Raw genomic sequence first — 14,636 nt, 5'->3', positions numbered from 1 at the left:
GGTTATCAGTGACAGACTTTACACATGATACCTGGCATGGGACAACCGGTGGGTTATCAGTGACAGACTTTACACACTATACCTGGCATGGGGCAACCGGTGGGTTATCAGTGACAGACTTTACACATGATACTTGGCGTGGGGCAACCGGTGGGTTATCAGTGAATGTCTTTACACACGATACCTGGCATGGGGCAACCGGTGGGTTATCAAATGACAGACCTTACACATGATACCTGGCATGGGGCAACCGGTGGGTTATCAGTGACAGACTTTACACACGATACTTGGCGTGGGGCAACCGGTGGGTTATCAGTGAATGTCTTTACACACGATACCTGGCATGGGGCAACCGGTGGGTTATCAAATGACAGACCTTACACATGATACCTGGCATGGGGCAACCGGTGGGTTATCAGTGAATGTCTTTACACACGATAACTAGCATGGGGCAACCGGTGGGTAATCAGTGACAGACTTTACACATGATACCTGGCATGGGGCAACCGGTGGGTTATCAGTGACAGACTTTACACATGATACCTGGCATGGGGCAACCGGTGGGTTATCAGTGACAGACTTTACACACTATACCTGGCATGGGGCAACTGGTGGGTTATCAGTGACAGACTTTACACACGATACTTGGCGTGGGGCAACCGGTGGGTTATCAGTGAATGTCTTTACACACGATACCTGGCATGGGGCAACCGGTAGGTTATCAAATGACAAACCTTACACATGATACCTGGCATGGGGCAACCGGTGGGTTATCAGTGACAGACTTTACACATGATACCTGGCATGGGGCAACCGGTGGGTTATCAGTGACAGACTTTACACATGATACCTGGCATGGGGCAACCGGTGGGTTATCAGTGACAGACTTTACACATGATACCTGGCATGGGGCAATCGGTGGGTTATCAGTGACAGACTTTACACATGATACCTGGCATGGGGCAACCGGTGGGTTATCAGTGACAGACTTTACACACGATACTTGGCGTGGGGCAACCGGTGGGTTATCAGTGAATGTCTTTACACACGATACCTGGCATGGGGCAACTGGTGGGTTATCAAATGACAGACCTTACACATGATACCTGGCATGGGGCAACCGGTGGGTTATCAGTGAATGTCTTTACACACGATAACTAGCATGGGGCAACCGGTGGGTAATCAGTGACAGACTTTACACATGATACCTGGCATGGGGCAACTGGTGGGTTATCAGTGACAGACTTTACACATGATACCTGGCATGGGACAACCGGTGGGTTATCAGTGACAGACTTTACACACTATACCTGGCATGGGGCAACCAGTGGGTTATCAGTGACAGACTTTACACACGATACTTGGCGTGGGGCAACCGGTGGGTTATCAGTGAATGTCTTTACACACGATACCTGGCATGGGGCAACCGGTGGGTTATCAAATGACAAACCTTACACATGATACCTGGCATGGGGCAACCGGTGGGTTATCAGTGACAGACTTTACACATGATACCTGGCATGGGGCAACCGGTGGGTTATCAGTGACAGACTTTACACATGATACCTGGCATGGGGCAACCGGTGGGTTATCAGTGACAGACTTTACACATGATACCTGGCATGGGGCAACCGGTGGGTTATCAGTGACAGACTTTACACATGATACCTGGCATGGGGCAATCGGTGGGTTATCAGTGACAGACTTTACACATGATACCTGGCATGGGGCAACCGGTGGGTTCAACCAGTACCCATAGTTCACCTTTCAACTCAGACAGTTCCACTGACTAGACCCGCTATCCGTAGTTCACCTTTCAACTCAGACAGTTCCACTGACTAGACCCACTATCCGTAGTTCACCTTTCAACTCAGACAGTTCCACTGACTAGACCACTATCCGTAGTTCACCTTTCAACTCAGACAGTTCCACTGACTAGACCCACTACCCGTAGTTCACCTTTCAACTCAGACAGTTCCACTGACTAGACCCGCTATCCGTAGTTCACCTTTCAACTCAGACAGTTCCACTGACTAGACCCGCTATCCGTAGTTCACCTTTCAACTCAGACAGTTCCACTGACTAGACCCGCTATCCGTAGTTCACCTTTCAACTCAGACAGTTCCACTGACTAGACCCGCTATCCGTAGTTCACCTTTCAACTCAGACAGTTCCACTGACTAGACCCGCTATCCGTAGTTCACCTTTCAACTCAGACAGTTCCACTGACTAGACCCGCTATCCGTAGTTCACCTTTCAACTCAGACAGTTGTAAGTAATTAATCTTTCATGGACATTACGTTCCATTGCGTGACACATCCCAAAGCAGCCTTCTCCTCATATCACAGTGACATAATGAGAGCTATGACATAATAGCTCATTGACTGAATAAGAATATGGGGCTCGCTGACAGTCACACTTCGCGGAGAAAGAATCTACAGCGTTATGGCCATGACCTTATTGTCAGTCTGCGATGTGAATCACTCAGGCCTGAGGTCAGGGGTCATTAGACTAAAGTAGTAGATGATGGCTTGCAGATATACAGTAGAGACACAGAGAAGTCATGTCAGTGAAGACATGACGCGGCGGTCCTTACCTGGGTAGTCGTCAGAGACGTGTACTGAGAAGGACACCCTGGAGGAGAACGAAGAAATACATTCAAACATGATTATCCAAATAATAGTCAATATTTCAGTCAATCAATCCAATGTCTTTTATAAAAGCCTTATTACATCAACAGTTGTCGCAAAGGAACAGAACAAAGCAGGTGTGTACACTGTCAGTGACTTTTTTTATTCTTTTCTTTTTCACCTTTATTTAACCAGGTAGGCTAGTTGAGAACAAGTTCTCATTTGCAACTGCGACCTGGCCAAGATAAAGCATAGCAGTGTGAACAGACAACAACACAGAGTTACACATGGAGTAAACAATAAACAAGTCAATAACATGGTAGAAAAAAAAAGAGAATCTATATACAATGTGTGCAAAAGGCATGAGGTAGGCAATAAATCGAATAATGACAATTTAGCAGATTAACACTGGAGTGATAAATCATCAGATGATCATGTGCAAGAAGAGATACTGGTGTGCAAAAGAGCAGAAAAGTAAATAAATAAACAGTATGGGGGTGAGGTAGGTAAATTGGGTGGGCTATATACCGATGGACTATGTACAGCTGCAGCGATCGGTTAGCTACCAGTAGTTATAGTAAATAGAAAATGCATTATTGTTGACCCCTGTGACCGGATCGTCTAATACTTCAATAAGATCTTAATGAACTTGACGGTGTACTTTTACAGTTTCTCAGTTCCTAGTTGACTCAACACTGGAGCCGGTGAAACTGGCAGGCTAAGCGGCTCTGTGTGGCTCAATAGAGAGCAGGCAAGTCAATTTCATATGTTAAAATTATGGAACTTGTCGATAACTTAATTCACACACAAACTTTACGCATCCTGTTAAAAAGTAGAGGTTCACAAACAGGTTTCCCCATGGGTGCCTCCCAGAATAACTTGAGAGTGTTTATGAGCAACACCAGACCCAATTAGCATTATTCTGGTGTCGGCTCAATCAAACTCCCAATCTACTAAATGAGTTCTCTCTCCCAGCAGTAGAAGGGTTTTGAGGGATAGGCTTTGTCACTAATGACATCCTATTCCCTACTTAGTGCACTACTTTTGACTAGAGCCCATGAGGTTCTGATCAAAAGTAGGGCACTATATAGTGAACGTGATGCCATTTGTGACGCAAGCCATGGATCCAACACATTGGCTGAGTCAGCAAAGGAACAGAAAAGTCAAACCATATGCAGTATTTTTAGCATGTAGGCTACAAAAGAAGTCTGTCTGCAGTTTGTACCAGGGGGCAGAGTACTTGAGAACTAAGAAAAAAGCAGAACATCATTAAAAAGGTGTGAGTTTCAACCAGGGGTGCTCAGAAAACATCAAAACATCAAACAAGAAAATGGCACAAACCCAGGTGAATGATTTAAAATACTCATTATTCAAATAAGGCCTTCACAAATAACTGGCAGACATAATGCTGTGTCATAACAGACCGTATTGTAAAGTCAATGTGTCCCTGTGAGAATGTAAGGGCAATACATTCAGTAATGTTCTATTTCCTGTCTGTTCATAAAGCGTACATTCAGACATTACACTTCTATAAACACATGATGAACATGCCATTATAGCTACGGAGAGCAGGACTATAATTACATTAATTTTCAGTCTTTTCAAAAAATGACAAAATGACAAAATACTCTAAAATGAATTGAAATTAAGTGCATATTTCAAATACAGTCAACAGACATACATCCCATAACTGTCTACATTACAGTGTGTCTCCATGCTGTACAGAGAGTGTAGCTGTGTAGGCAAGGTGCTGTTAATGAGTGATAACTGATTTAATGTAAATATGATATTAACCCTCCATTCCCATTGAGTTGTGAATATCTGAATATTCTGGAAGCAGAACGCATGTTGCCAATCCCGTTGACCCTGCAGCTGTGTACTGTGCTGACTGAGGAAGCATCAAACCTCCGTGTCTCTTAAAGACGTCCACAGGTCTACAGGTCGACTTTCATTCTGCTTCGATTCCTCCTCCACTACTCCTCAGGTCGACTTTCATTCTGCTCTGATTCCTCCTCCACTAATCCTCAGGTCGACTTTCATTCTGCTCCGATTCCTCCTCCACTAGTCCTCAGGTCGACTTTCATTCTGCTCTGATTCCTCCTCAGGTCGACTTTCATTCTGCTCTGATTCCTCCTCCACTAGTCCTCAGGTCGACTTTCATTCTGCTCTGATTCCTCCTCAGGTCGACTTTCATTCTGCTCTGATTCCTCCTCCACTAGTCCTCAGGTCGACTTTCATTCTGCTCCGATTCCTCCTCCACTAATCCTCAGGCCGACTTTCATTCTGCTCTGATTCCTCCTCCACTAGTCCTCAGGTCGACTTTCATTCTGCTCCGATTCCTCCTCAGGTCGACTTTCATTCTGCTCCGATTCCTCCTCAGGTCGACTTTCATTCTGCTCTGATTCCTCCTCCACTACTCCTCAGGTCAACTTTTATTCTGCTCCGATTCCTCCTCCACTACTCCTCAGGTCGACTTTCATTCTGCTCCGATTCCTCCTCCACTACTCCTCAGGTCGACTTTCATTCTGCTCTGATTCCTCCTCCACTACTCCTCAGGTCGACTTTCATTCTGCTCCGATTCCTCCTCCACTACTCCTCAGGTCGACTTTCATTCTGCTCTGATTCCTCCTCCACTACTCCTCAGGTCGACTTTCATTCTGCTCCGATTCCTCCTCCACTACTCCTCAGGTCGACTTTCATTCTGCTCTGATTCCTCCTCCACTACTCCTCAGGTCGACTTTCATTCTGCTCTGATTCCTGTTGTATCTCTGTGTGCTCAGAGCTTTGTGGTTTAAATGTATCAGGATATCATTTAGTCTTAACACCTGATTTCCAGACCACAACAGACCAGACCAGAAAACAACAGACCAGACTAGACCACAACAGACCAGACTAGACCACAACAGACCAGACTAGACGACAACAGACCACACCAGACTAGACCACAACAGACCAGACCAGAACACAACAGACCAGAACACAACAGACCAGACCACAAGACACCAGACCAGTCCAGACGACAACAGACCAGACCAGACCACAACAGACCAGACCACAAGAGACCAGACCAGACCAGACCACAACAGACCAGACCAGAACACAACAGACCAGACCACAAGAGACCAGACCAGACCAGACCACAACAGACCAGACCAGAACACAACAGACCAGACCACAAGAGACCAGACCAGACCAGACCACAACAGACCAGACCAGAAAACAACAGACCAGACCAGACCACAACAGACCAGACCAGAAAACAACAGACCAGACCAGACCACAACAGACCAGACCAGAACACAACAGACCAGACCACAAGAGACCAGACCAGACCAGACCACAACAGACCAGACCAGAACACAACAGACCAGACCACAAGAGACCAGACCAGACCACAACAGACCAGACCAGAAAACAACAGACCAGACCAGACCACAACAGACCAGACCAGAAAACAACAGACCAGACCAGACCACAACAGACCAGACCAGAAAACAACAGACCAGACTAGACCACAACAGACCAGACTAGACCACAACAGACCAGACTAGACGACAACAGACCAGACCACACCAGACTAGAACACAACAGACCAGACTAGAAAAGACCAGACTAGACCAGACCAGAACAGACCAGACTACAACAGACCAGACCACACCAGACTAGACCACAACAGACCAGACTAGAAAAGACCAGACTAGACCAGACCACAACAGACCAGACGACAACAGACCAGACCACACCAGACTAGACCACAACAGACCAGACTAGAAAAGACCAGACTAGACCAGACCAGACCACAACAGACCAGACTACAACACAAAGCCAGCATGTTAAGGGCATGTTAAGGTCTCTGGCTTGGGACCCAGTAGGACCTTGTTAAGCCTTGATGTGATGCTGCTCATCAAAAACTCACAGAGACTTTGAGTGGCAGAATTAGACTTAATGAAATGACCATTCAGTCAGCCGCTGAAGTCTTAATCAACTGAGAAAATATGTTCCCTGGATATTAGTGTGTTGCTGTAGCTTGGGGACCAACTGTGGACAGATGCTAACCAGACTTTAATTTAGCATGTAGCCGTAACTAGCCTAGTGTGTGGACAGATGCTAAGCAGACTTTAATTTAGCATGTAGCCGTAACTAGCCTAGTGTGTGGACAAATGCTAACCAGACTTTAATTTAGCATGTAGCCGTAACTAGCCTAGTGTGTGGACAGATGCTAACCAGACTTTAATTTAGCATGTAGCCATAACTAGCCTAGTGTGTAGACAGATGCTAACCAGACTTTAATTTAGCATGTAGCCGTAACTAGCCTAGTGTGTGGACAAATGCTAACCAGACTTTAATTTAGCATGTAGCCGTAACTAGCCTTGTGTGTGGACAGATGCTAACCAGACTTTAATTTAGCATGTAGCCGTAACTAGCCTAGTGTGTGGACAGATGCTAAACAGACTTTCATTTAGCATGTAGCCGTAACTAGCCTAGTGTGTGGACAGATGCTAACCAGACTTTAATTTAGCATGTAGCCGTAACTAGCCTAGTGTGTGGACAAATGCTAACCATACTTTAATTTAGCATGTAGCCGTAACTAGCCTAGTGTGTGGACAGATGCTAACCAGACTTTAATTTAGCATGTAGCCGCAACTAGCCTAGTGTGTGGACAGATGCTAACCAGACTTTAATTTAGCATGTAGCCGTAACTAGCCTAGTGTGTGGACAGATGCTAAACAGACTTTCATTTAGCATGTAGCCATAACTAGCCTAGTGTGTGGACAGATGCTAACCATACTTTAATTTAGCATGTAGCCGTAACTAGCCTAGTGTGTGGACAGATGCTAACCAGACTTTAATTTAGCATGTAGCCGTAACTAGCCTAGTGTGTGGACAGATGCTAACCAGACTTTAATTTAGCATGTAGCCGTAACTAGCCTAGTGTGTGGACAGATGCTAACCAGACTTTAATTTAGCATGTAGCCGTAACTAGCCTAGTGTGTGGACAGATGCTAACCAGACTTTAATTTAGCATGTAGCCGTAACTAGCCTAGTGTGTGGACAGATGCTAAACAGACTTTCATTTAGCATGTAGCCATAACTAGCCTAGTGTGTGGACAGATGCTAACCATACTTTAATTTAGCATGTAGCCGTAACTAGCCTAGTGTGTGGACAGATGCTAACGAGACTTTAATTTAGCATGTAGCCGTAACTAGCCTAGTGTGTGGACAGATGCTAACCAGACTTTAATTTAGCATGTAGCCGTAACTAGCCTAGTGTGTGGACAGATGCTAACCAGACTTTAATTTAGCATGTAGCCGTAACTAGCCTAGTGTGTGGACAGATGCTAAACAGACTTTCATTTAGCATGTAGCCATAACTAGCCTAGTGTGTGGACAGATGCTAACCATACTTTAATTTAGCATGTAGCCGTAACTAGCCTAGTGTGTGGACAGATGCTAACCAGACTTTAATTTAGCATGTAGCCGTAACTAGCCTAGTGTGTGGACAGATGCTAACCAGACTTTAATTTAGCATGTAGCCGTAACTAGCCTAGTGTGTGGACAGATGCTAACCAGACTTTAATTTAGCATGTAGCCGTAACTAGCCTAGTGTGTGGACAGATGCTAACCAGACTTTAATTTAGCATGTAGCCGTAACTAGCCTAGTGTGTGGACAGATGCTAAACAGACTTTCATTTAGCATGTAGCCGTAAATAGCCTAGTGTGTGGACAGATGCTAACCATACTTTAATTTAGCATGTAGCCGTAACTAGCCTAGTGTGTGGACAGATGCTAACGAGACTTTAATTTAGCATGTAGCCGTAACTAGCCTAGTGTGTGGATAGAGGTTAGCAAGTTCATTTTTTTATTGTACCTTTATTTATCCAGGTTTTTTTTCTCATTGAGAAAACATCTCTTATCCAAGACAGACCTGGTCCAATAACAGCAGGGGGAACAATGTTTCAGATAAAACAACTTACATACACTAACACAACATTAAACAAAAACTATAAACACACAAACATATAAACACAGGTACAACAATTACATATTATGTTAAAAAAAAACACAAAAGTCTTGACAAAAAAAAACTGCTGTCCTAAAGACAATTACTCTCTTCTATGATATATACATCGATCAAGTGTTTAACCTCAACCAACGAAACTAGATCATCAAATGTTTAAATGTTCAGGAGACAATTCCAGGACCACGGTGGCGAGTAACTAAAACTATTTCTAGTATGCAAGTAGCCAGGGGGGAGTAATTGTAATCCGTTACATTGGCAGTAACAATATTGTAATCAAATTACTGATACTTTTGAAATTCGAGATGATTTCTTCTTGGATTACTGTTAAATTCAGAAAATATGTTTTATAAAAAATACATGATGACACCTCTCTGTTGTCTTAATGAAATTCAATTCAGCGTTGAACAAAGGTGCAAGTTTAAGATTGTTCCACCTGAGTGTGTCTGACCACCAATCAGAGACCACTATGATGACACACCAAATGATGCCCACCAATCAGAGACCACTATGATGACACACCAAATGATGCCCACCAATCAGAGACCACTATGATGACACATCAAATGATGACCACCAATCAGAGACCACTATGATGACACACCAAATGATGCCCACCAATCAGAGACCACTATGATGACACATCAAATGATGACCACCAATCAGAGACCACTATGATGACACACCAAATGCGTTTGATGGATCGCGGGAAAAGAGCAGGAATTAGTTTTTGCTGGCTACAGTCCAAGCTTTGTCTTCCAATGGTGTGATTGATCTCGGGATCAAATATGATATGACCAACTTGAATAAACACTTAGAGGTAAGGAGGACAGCGGAGGTGTAGTCTACAGGAGGACAGCTGTGGTGTAGTCTACAGGAGGACAGCGGTGGTGTAGTCTACAGGAGGACAGCAGCGGTGTAGCGTACAGGAGGACAGCGGTGGTGTAGTCTACAGGAGGACAGTGGTGGTGTAGCGTACAGGAGGACAGCGGTGGTGTAGTCTACAGGAGGACAGCAGTGGTGTAGAGTACAGGAGGACAGCAGTGGTGTAGTCTACAGGAGGACAGCAGTGGTGTAGTCTACAGGAGGACAGCGGTGGTGTAGTCTACAGGAGGACAGCGGTGGTGTAGTCTACAGGAGGACAGCAGATGTGTAGTCTACAGGAGGACAGCAGCGGTGTAGTCTACAGGAGGACAGCAGTGGTATAGTCTACAGGAGGACAGCAGAGGTGTAGTCTACAGGAGGACAGCGGTGGTGTAGTCTACAGGAGGACAGCCGTGGTGTAGTCTACAGGAAGACAGCCGTGGTGTAGTCTACAGGAGGACGGCAGAGGTGTAGTCTACAGGAGAACAGCAGTGGTGTAGTCTACAGGAGGACAGCAGTGGTATAGTCTACAGGAGGACAGCAGCGGTGTAGTCTACAGGAGGACAGCAGCGGTGTAGCATACAGGAGGACAGCGGTGGTGTAGTCTACAGGAGGACAGCGGTGGTGTAGCGTACAGGAGGACAGTGGTGGTGTAGCGTACAGGAGGACAGCGGTGGTGTAGTCTACAGGAGGACAGCGGTGGTGTAGTCTACAGGAGGACAGCAGTGGTGTAGTCTACAGGAGGACAGCGGTGGTGTAGTCTACAGGAGGACAGCAGAGGTGTAGCATACAGGAGGACAGCAGTGGTGTAGTCTACAGGAGGACAGCAGCGGTGTAGTCTACAGGAGGACAGCGGTGGTGTAGTCTACAGGAGGACAGCGGTGGTGTAGTCTACAGGAAGACAGCAATGGTGTAGTCTACAGGAGGACAGCAGTGGTGTAGTCTACAGGAGGACCGCAGTGGTATAGTCTACAGGAGGACAGTAGCGGTGTAGTCTACAGGAGGACAGCGGTGGTGTAGTCTACAGGAGGACAGTGGTGGTGTAGCGTACAGGAGGACAGCGGTGGTGTAGCGTACAGGAGGACAGCGGTGGTGTAGTCTACAGGAGGACAGCGGTGGTGTAGTCTACAGGAGGACAGCCGTGGTGTAGTCTACAGGAAGACAGCCGTGGTGTAGTCTACAGGAGGACGGCAGAGGTGTAGTCTACAGGAGAACAGCAGTGGTGTAGTCTACAGGAGGACAGCAGTGGTATAGTCTACAGGAGGACAGCAGCGGTGTAGTCTACAGGAGGACAGCAGCGGTGTAGCATACAGGAGGACAGCGGTGGTGTAGTCTACAGGAGGACAGCGGTGGTGTAGCGTACAGGAGGACAGTGGTGGTGTAGCGTACAGGAGGACAGCGGTGGTGTAGTCTACAGGAGGACAGCGGTGGTGTAGTCTACAGGAGGACAGCAGTGGTGTAGTCTACAGGAGGACAGCGGTGGTGTAGTCTACAGGAGGACAGCAGAGGTGTAGCATACAGGAGGACAGCAGTGGTGTAGTCTACAGGAGGACAGCAGCGGTGTAGTCTACAGGAGGACAGCGGTGGTGTAGTCTACAGGAGGACAGCGGTGGTGTAGTCTACAGGAAGACAGCAATGGTGTAGTCTACAGGAGGACAGCAGTGGTGTAGTCTACAGGAGGACCGCAGTGGTATAGTCTACAGGAGGACAGTAGCGGTGTAGTCTACAGGAGGACAGCGGTGGTGTAGTCTACAGGAGGACAGTGGTGGTGTAGCGTACAGGAGGACAGCGGTGGTGTAGCGTACAGGAGGACAGCGGTGGTGTAGTCTACAGGAGGACAGCGGTGGTGTAGTCTACAGGAGGACAGCGGTGGTGTAGTCTACAGGAGGACAGCAGTGGTGTAGTCTACAGGAGGACAGCAGTGGTGTAGTCTACAGGAGGACAGCGGTGGTGTAGTCTACAGGAGGACAGCGGTGGTGTAGTCTACAGGAGGACAGCGGTGGTGTAGTTTACAGGAGGACAACAGTGGTGTAGTCTACAGGAGGACAGCAGTGGTGTAGTCTACAGGAGGACAGCAGCGGTGTAGTCTACAGGAGGACAGCAGTGGTATAGTCTACAGGAGGACAGCAGCGGTGTAGTCTACAGGAGGACAGCAGTGGTATAGTCTACAGGAGGACAGCAGCGGTGTAGCATACAGGAGGACAGCGGTGGTGTAGTCTACAGGAGGACAGCGGTGGTGTAGTCTACAGGAGGACAGCGGTGGTGTAGTCTACAGGAGGACAGCGGTGGTGTAGTCTACAGGAGGACAGCAGTGGTGTAGTCTACAGGAGGACAGGAGCGGTGTAGTCTACAGGAGGACAGCAGTGGTGTTGTCTACAGGAGGACAGGAGCGGTGTAGCATACAGGAAGACAGCAGTTGTCTCTGATTGGGGATCATATTTAGGCAGCCATTACCCCACTGTGTTTTGTGGGATCTTGTTTATGTGTAGTTGCCTGTGAGCCACTCCATAGCTTCACGTGTCGTTTGCTCTTTATTGTTTTTGTGCGTTTCACGAATTAAAGGATGTGGAACCCATATCACGCTACGCCTTGGTCCGAATGTTATTACGACGCTCGTGACAGAAGATCCCACCACACCAGGACCAAGCAGCGTGCCCAGGAGGAGTGGGTATCCTGGACTTGGGAGGAGATCAAGGAGGAGAAGATATCCTGGACTTGGGAGGAGATCAAGGAGGAGAAGATATCCTGGACTTGGGAGGAGATCAAGGAGGAGAAGATATCCTGGACTTGGGAGGAGATCAAGGAGGAGAAGATATCCTGGACTTGGGAGGAGATCAAGGAGGAGAAGATATCCTGGACTTGGGAGGAGATCAAGGAGGAGAAGATATCCTGGACTTGGGAGGAGATCAAGGAGGAGAAGATATCCTGGACTTGGGAGGAGATCAAGGAGGAGAAGATATCCTGGACTTGGGAGGAGATCAAGGAGGAGAAGATATCCTGGACTTGGGAGGAGATCAAGGAGGAGAAGATATCCTGGACTTGGGAGGAGATCAAGGAGGAGAAGATATCCTGGACTTGGGAGGAGATCAAGGAGGAGAAGATATCCTGGACTTGGGAGGAGATCAAGGAGGAGAAGGTATCCTGGACTTGGGAGGAGATCAAGGAGGAGAAGATATCCTGGACTTGGGAGGAAATAATGGGAGGACACGAAAGCCTTCCATGGAAGCAGACGCAAGGAGAGAAGGGAATACAGCGACGACGCCTGGGTTCGCGGCCACAACGAAAGCCCAAAGAACAGCCCCAATAAAAAAAATTGAGGGGGGGGGTACACGGGGTGGTTGGCGGAGCCGAGGAGTGAACCAGAGCCAATCTGGGAGAAGATGGAGAAATTGGAGGAGAGTGAACAGAGAGAGTCAGAGACCGTCAGTGAGTTGATGGAGAAATTGGAGGAGAGAGAAATTAGAGAGTTGTTGTGTTGGTGTATGATGCACGACATTCGCCCTAAGGAGCGTGTCATCCGTTTGATGCCAGCTGAGTCAGCTCTCCGTACTCGTCCTGAGGAGCGTGCTAGCCGTCTGGTAAAAACTGTGCCAGCTCCACACACCAGCTCTCCAGTACGCCTCCACAGCCCAGTACGTCCTGTGCCAGCTCTCTGCACTCGCCTTGAGGAGCGTGTCATCTGTCCGGTACCATGTGTGCCGGCTCTACGCACCAAGTCTCCAGTACGCCTTCACAGCCCAGTATGTCCTGTGCCAGGTCCTGGCACTCGCCGAGCGAAGTGTGTCATCTACGCACTAGGTCTCCAGTGCGCCTCCCCAGTCCAGTACGTCCTGTGGGGTACTGTCACGCCCTGACCATAGAGAGCCTTTGTTTTTCTATGTTATAGTAGGTTAGGACGTGACTGGGGTGTTTTCTAGTTATTATTTTCTATGTGGGGTTCTAGTTTAGTTTTTCTATGTTGGTGTTTGGTATGATTCCCAATTAGAGGCAGCTGGCAATCGTTGTCTCTAATCGGAGATCATATTTAAGTAGCATTTTTTCCACCTGTGTTTTATGGGATATTGTTTTGAGTTAGTGTATGTTACACCTCTTAGTTACGGTTCGTTGTTTGTTTCGTTCTCTCTTTGTTGTTTTGTGCGTTTTCAAATAAATATTACGTGGACACCATATCGCGCTGCAGTTTGATCCGATAATTATTCCAGCGAACGTGACAATCTGATCATTCTGGATCCTATTTTGACAGGTTGCACATCAAAATATCAGTCATTATTTTCTTGGATATATTAAATTAAATAGATTACTTTTTTAATCATAGGCTACCATCTCAGTTTTCTTATTTGCCACTGGAAGGGAACTGTCTAGAGCGCTGCCGTAAATGTAAAGTAACTTTCCATAAAAATAAATAAAAGATTGCTGTATTTGTTGTTATATCAAGTAAAATAGTTATATATATCGAGCTATTACTTTTTGTCCATATCGCCCAGCTCTAGTGCCTCCCATAAAAACTCTTCATTTCTTTATGGTAATGTTTGCTGACTTATTGTTATGCAGGAAATGTGTACATTTATCATGATATGGATTTTTGCCCATATCGCCCAGCTCATAGTCTCTCTTCGAAATGCAACGTATTATGGATGAACTTCTATTTTTGACAGATTAATTCTGCGTAGTTACAAGGTTAATTCTGCATAGTTACAAAGTTAATTCTGCATAGTTACAAGGTTAATTCTGCATAGTTACAAGGTTACTTCTGCATAGTTACAAGGTTAATTCTGCATAGTTACAAGGTTACTTCTGCATAGTTACAAGGTTAATTCTGCATAGTTACAAGGTTACGTCTGCGTAGTAACAGGGTTACTTCTGCGTAGTTACAGGGTTACTTCTGCGTAGTTACAAGGTTACTGCTGCGTAGTTACAAGGTTACTGGTGTCTGATTATGGGGTTACTTCTGTGTACTTACAAGGTTACTTCTGCGTAGTTACAAGGTTACTTCTGCGTAGTTACAAGGTTACTTCTGTGTAGTTACAAGGTTACTTCTGTGTAGTTACAAGGTTACTTCTGCGTAGTTACAAGGTTACTTCTGCGTAGTTACAAGGTTACTGTGCCTGGTTACAGGGTTACTT

General features: G+C 46.4%; 1 protein-coding gene across 2 annotated transcripts in view; it reads right to left on the bottom strand.

Annotated features, from left to right (window-relative positions):
• LOC129853019 (protein mono-ADP-ribosyltransferase PARP8-like) overlaps window positions 1-14,636 on the bottom strand; it is a 109,372-nt gene that overhangs the window by 69,598 nt on the left and 25,138 nt on the right. For both annotated transcript variants that reach the window (XM_055918650.1, XM_055918652.1), the window contains exon 3: window positions 2,597-2,634. In XM_055918650.1, coding sequence (XP_055774625.1) covers window positions 2,597-2,634 — 38 coding nt within the window. The remainder of the gene's footprint in view (window positions 1-2,596; window positions 2,635-14,636) is intronic.

This window comes from Salvelinus fontinalis, chromosome 4 (assembly GCF_029448725.1).
Source record: "Salvelinus fontinalis isolate EN_2023a chromosome 4, ASM2944872v1, whole genome shotgun sequence".
Lineage (NCBI taxonomy): Eukaryota > Metazoa > Chordata > Actinopteri > Salmoniformes > Salmonidae > Salvelinus > Salvelinus fontinalis.
This window is presented reverse-complemented; position numbering and strand designations above follow the sequence as displayed.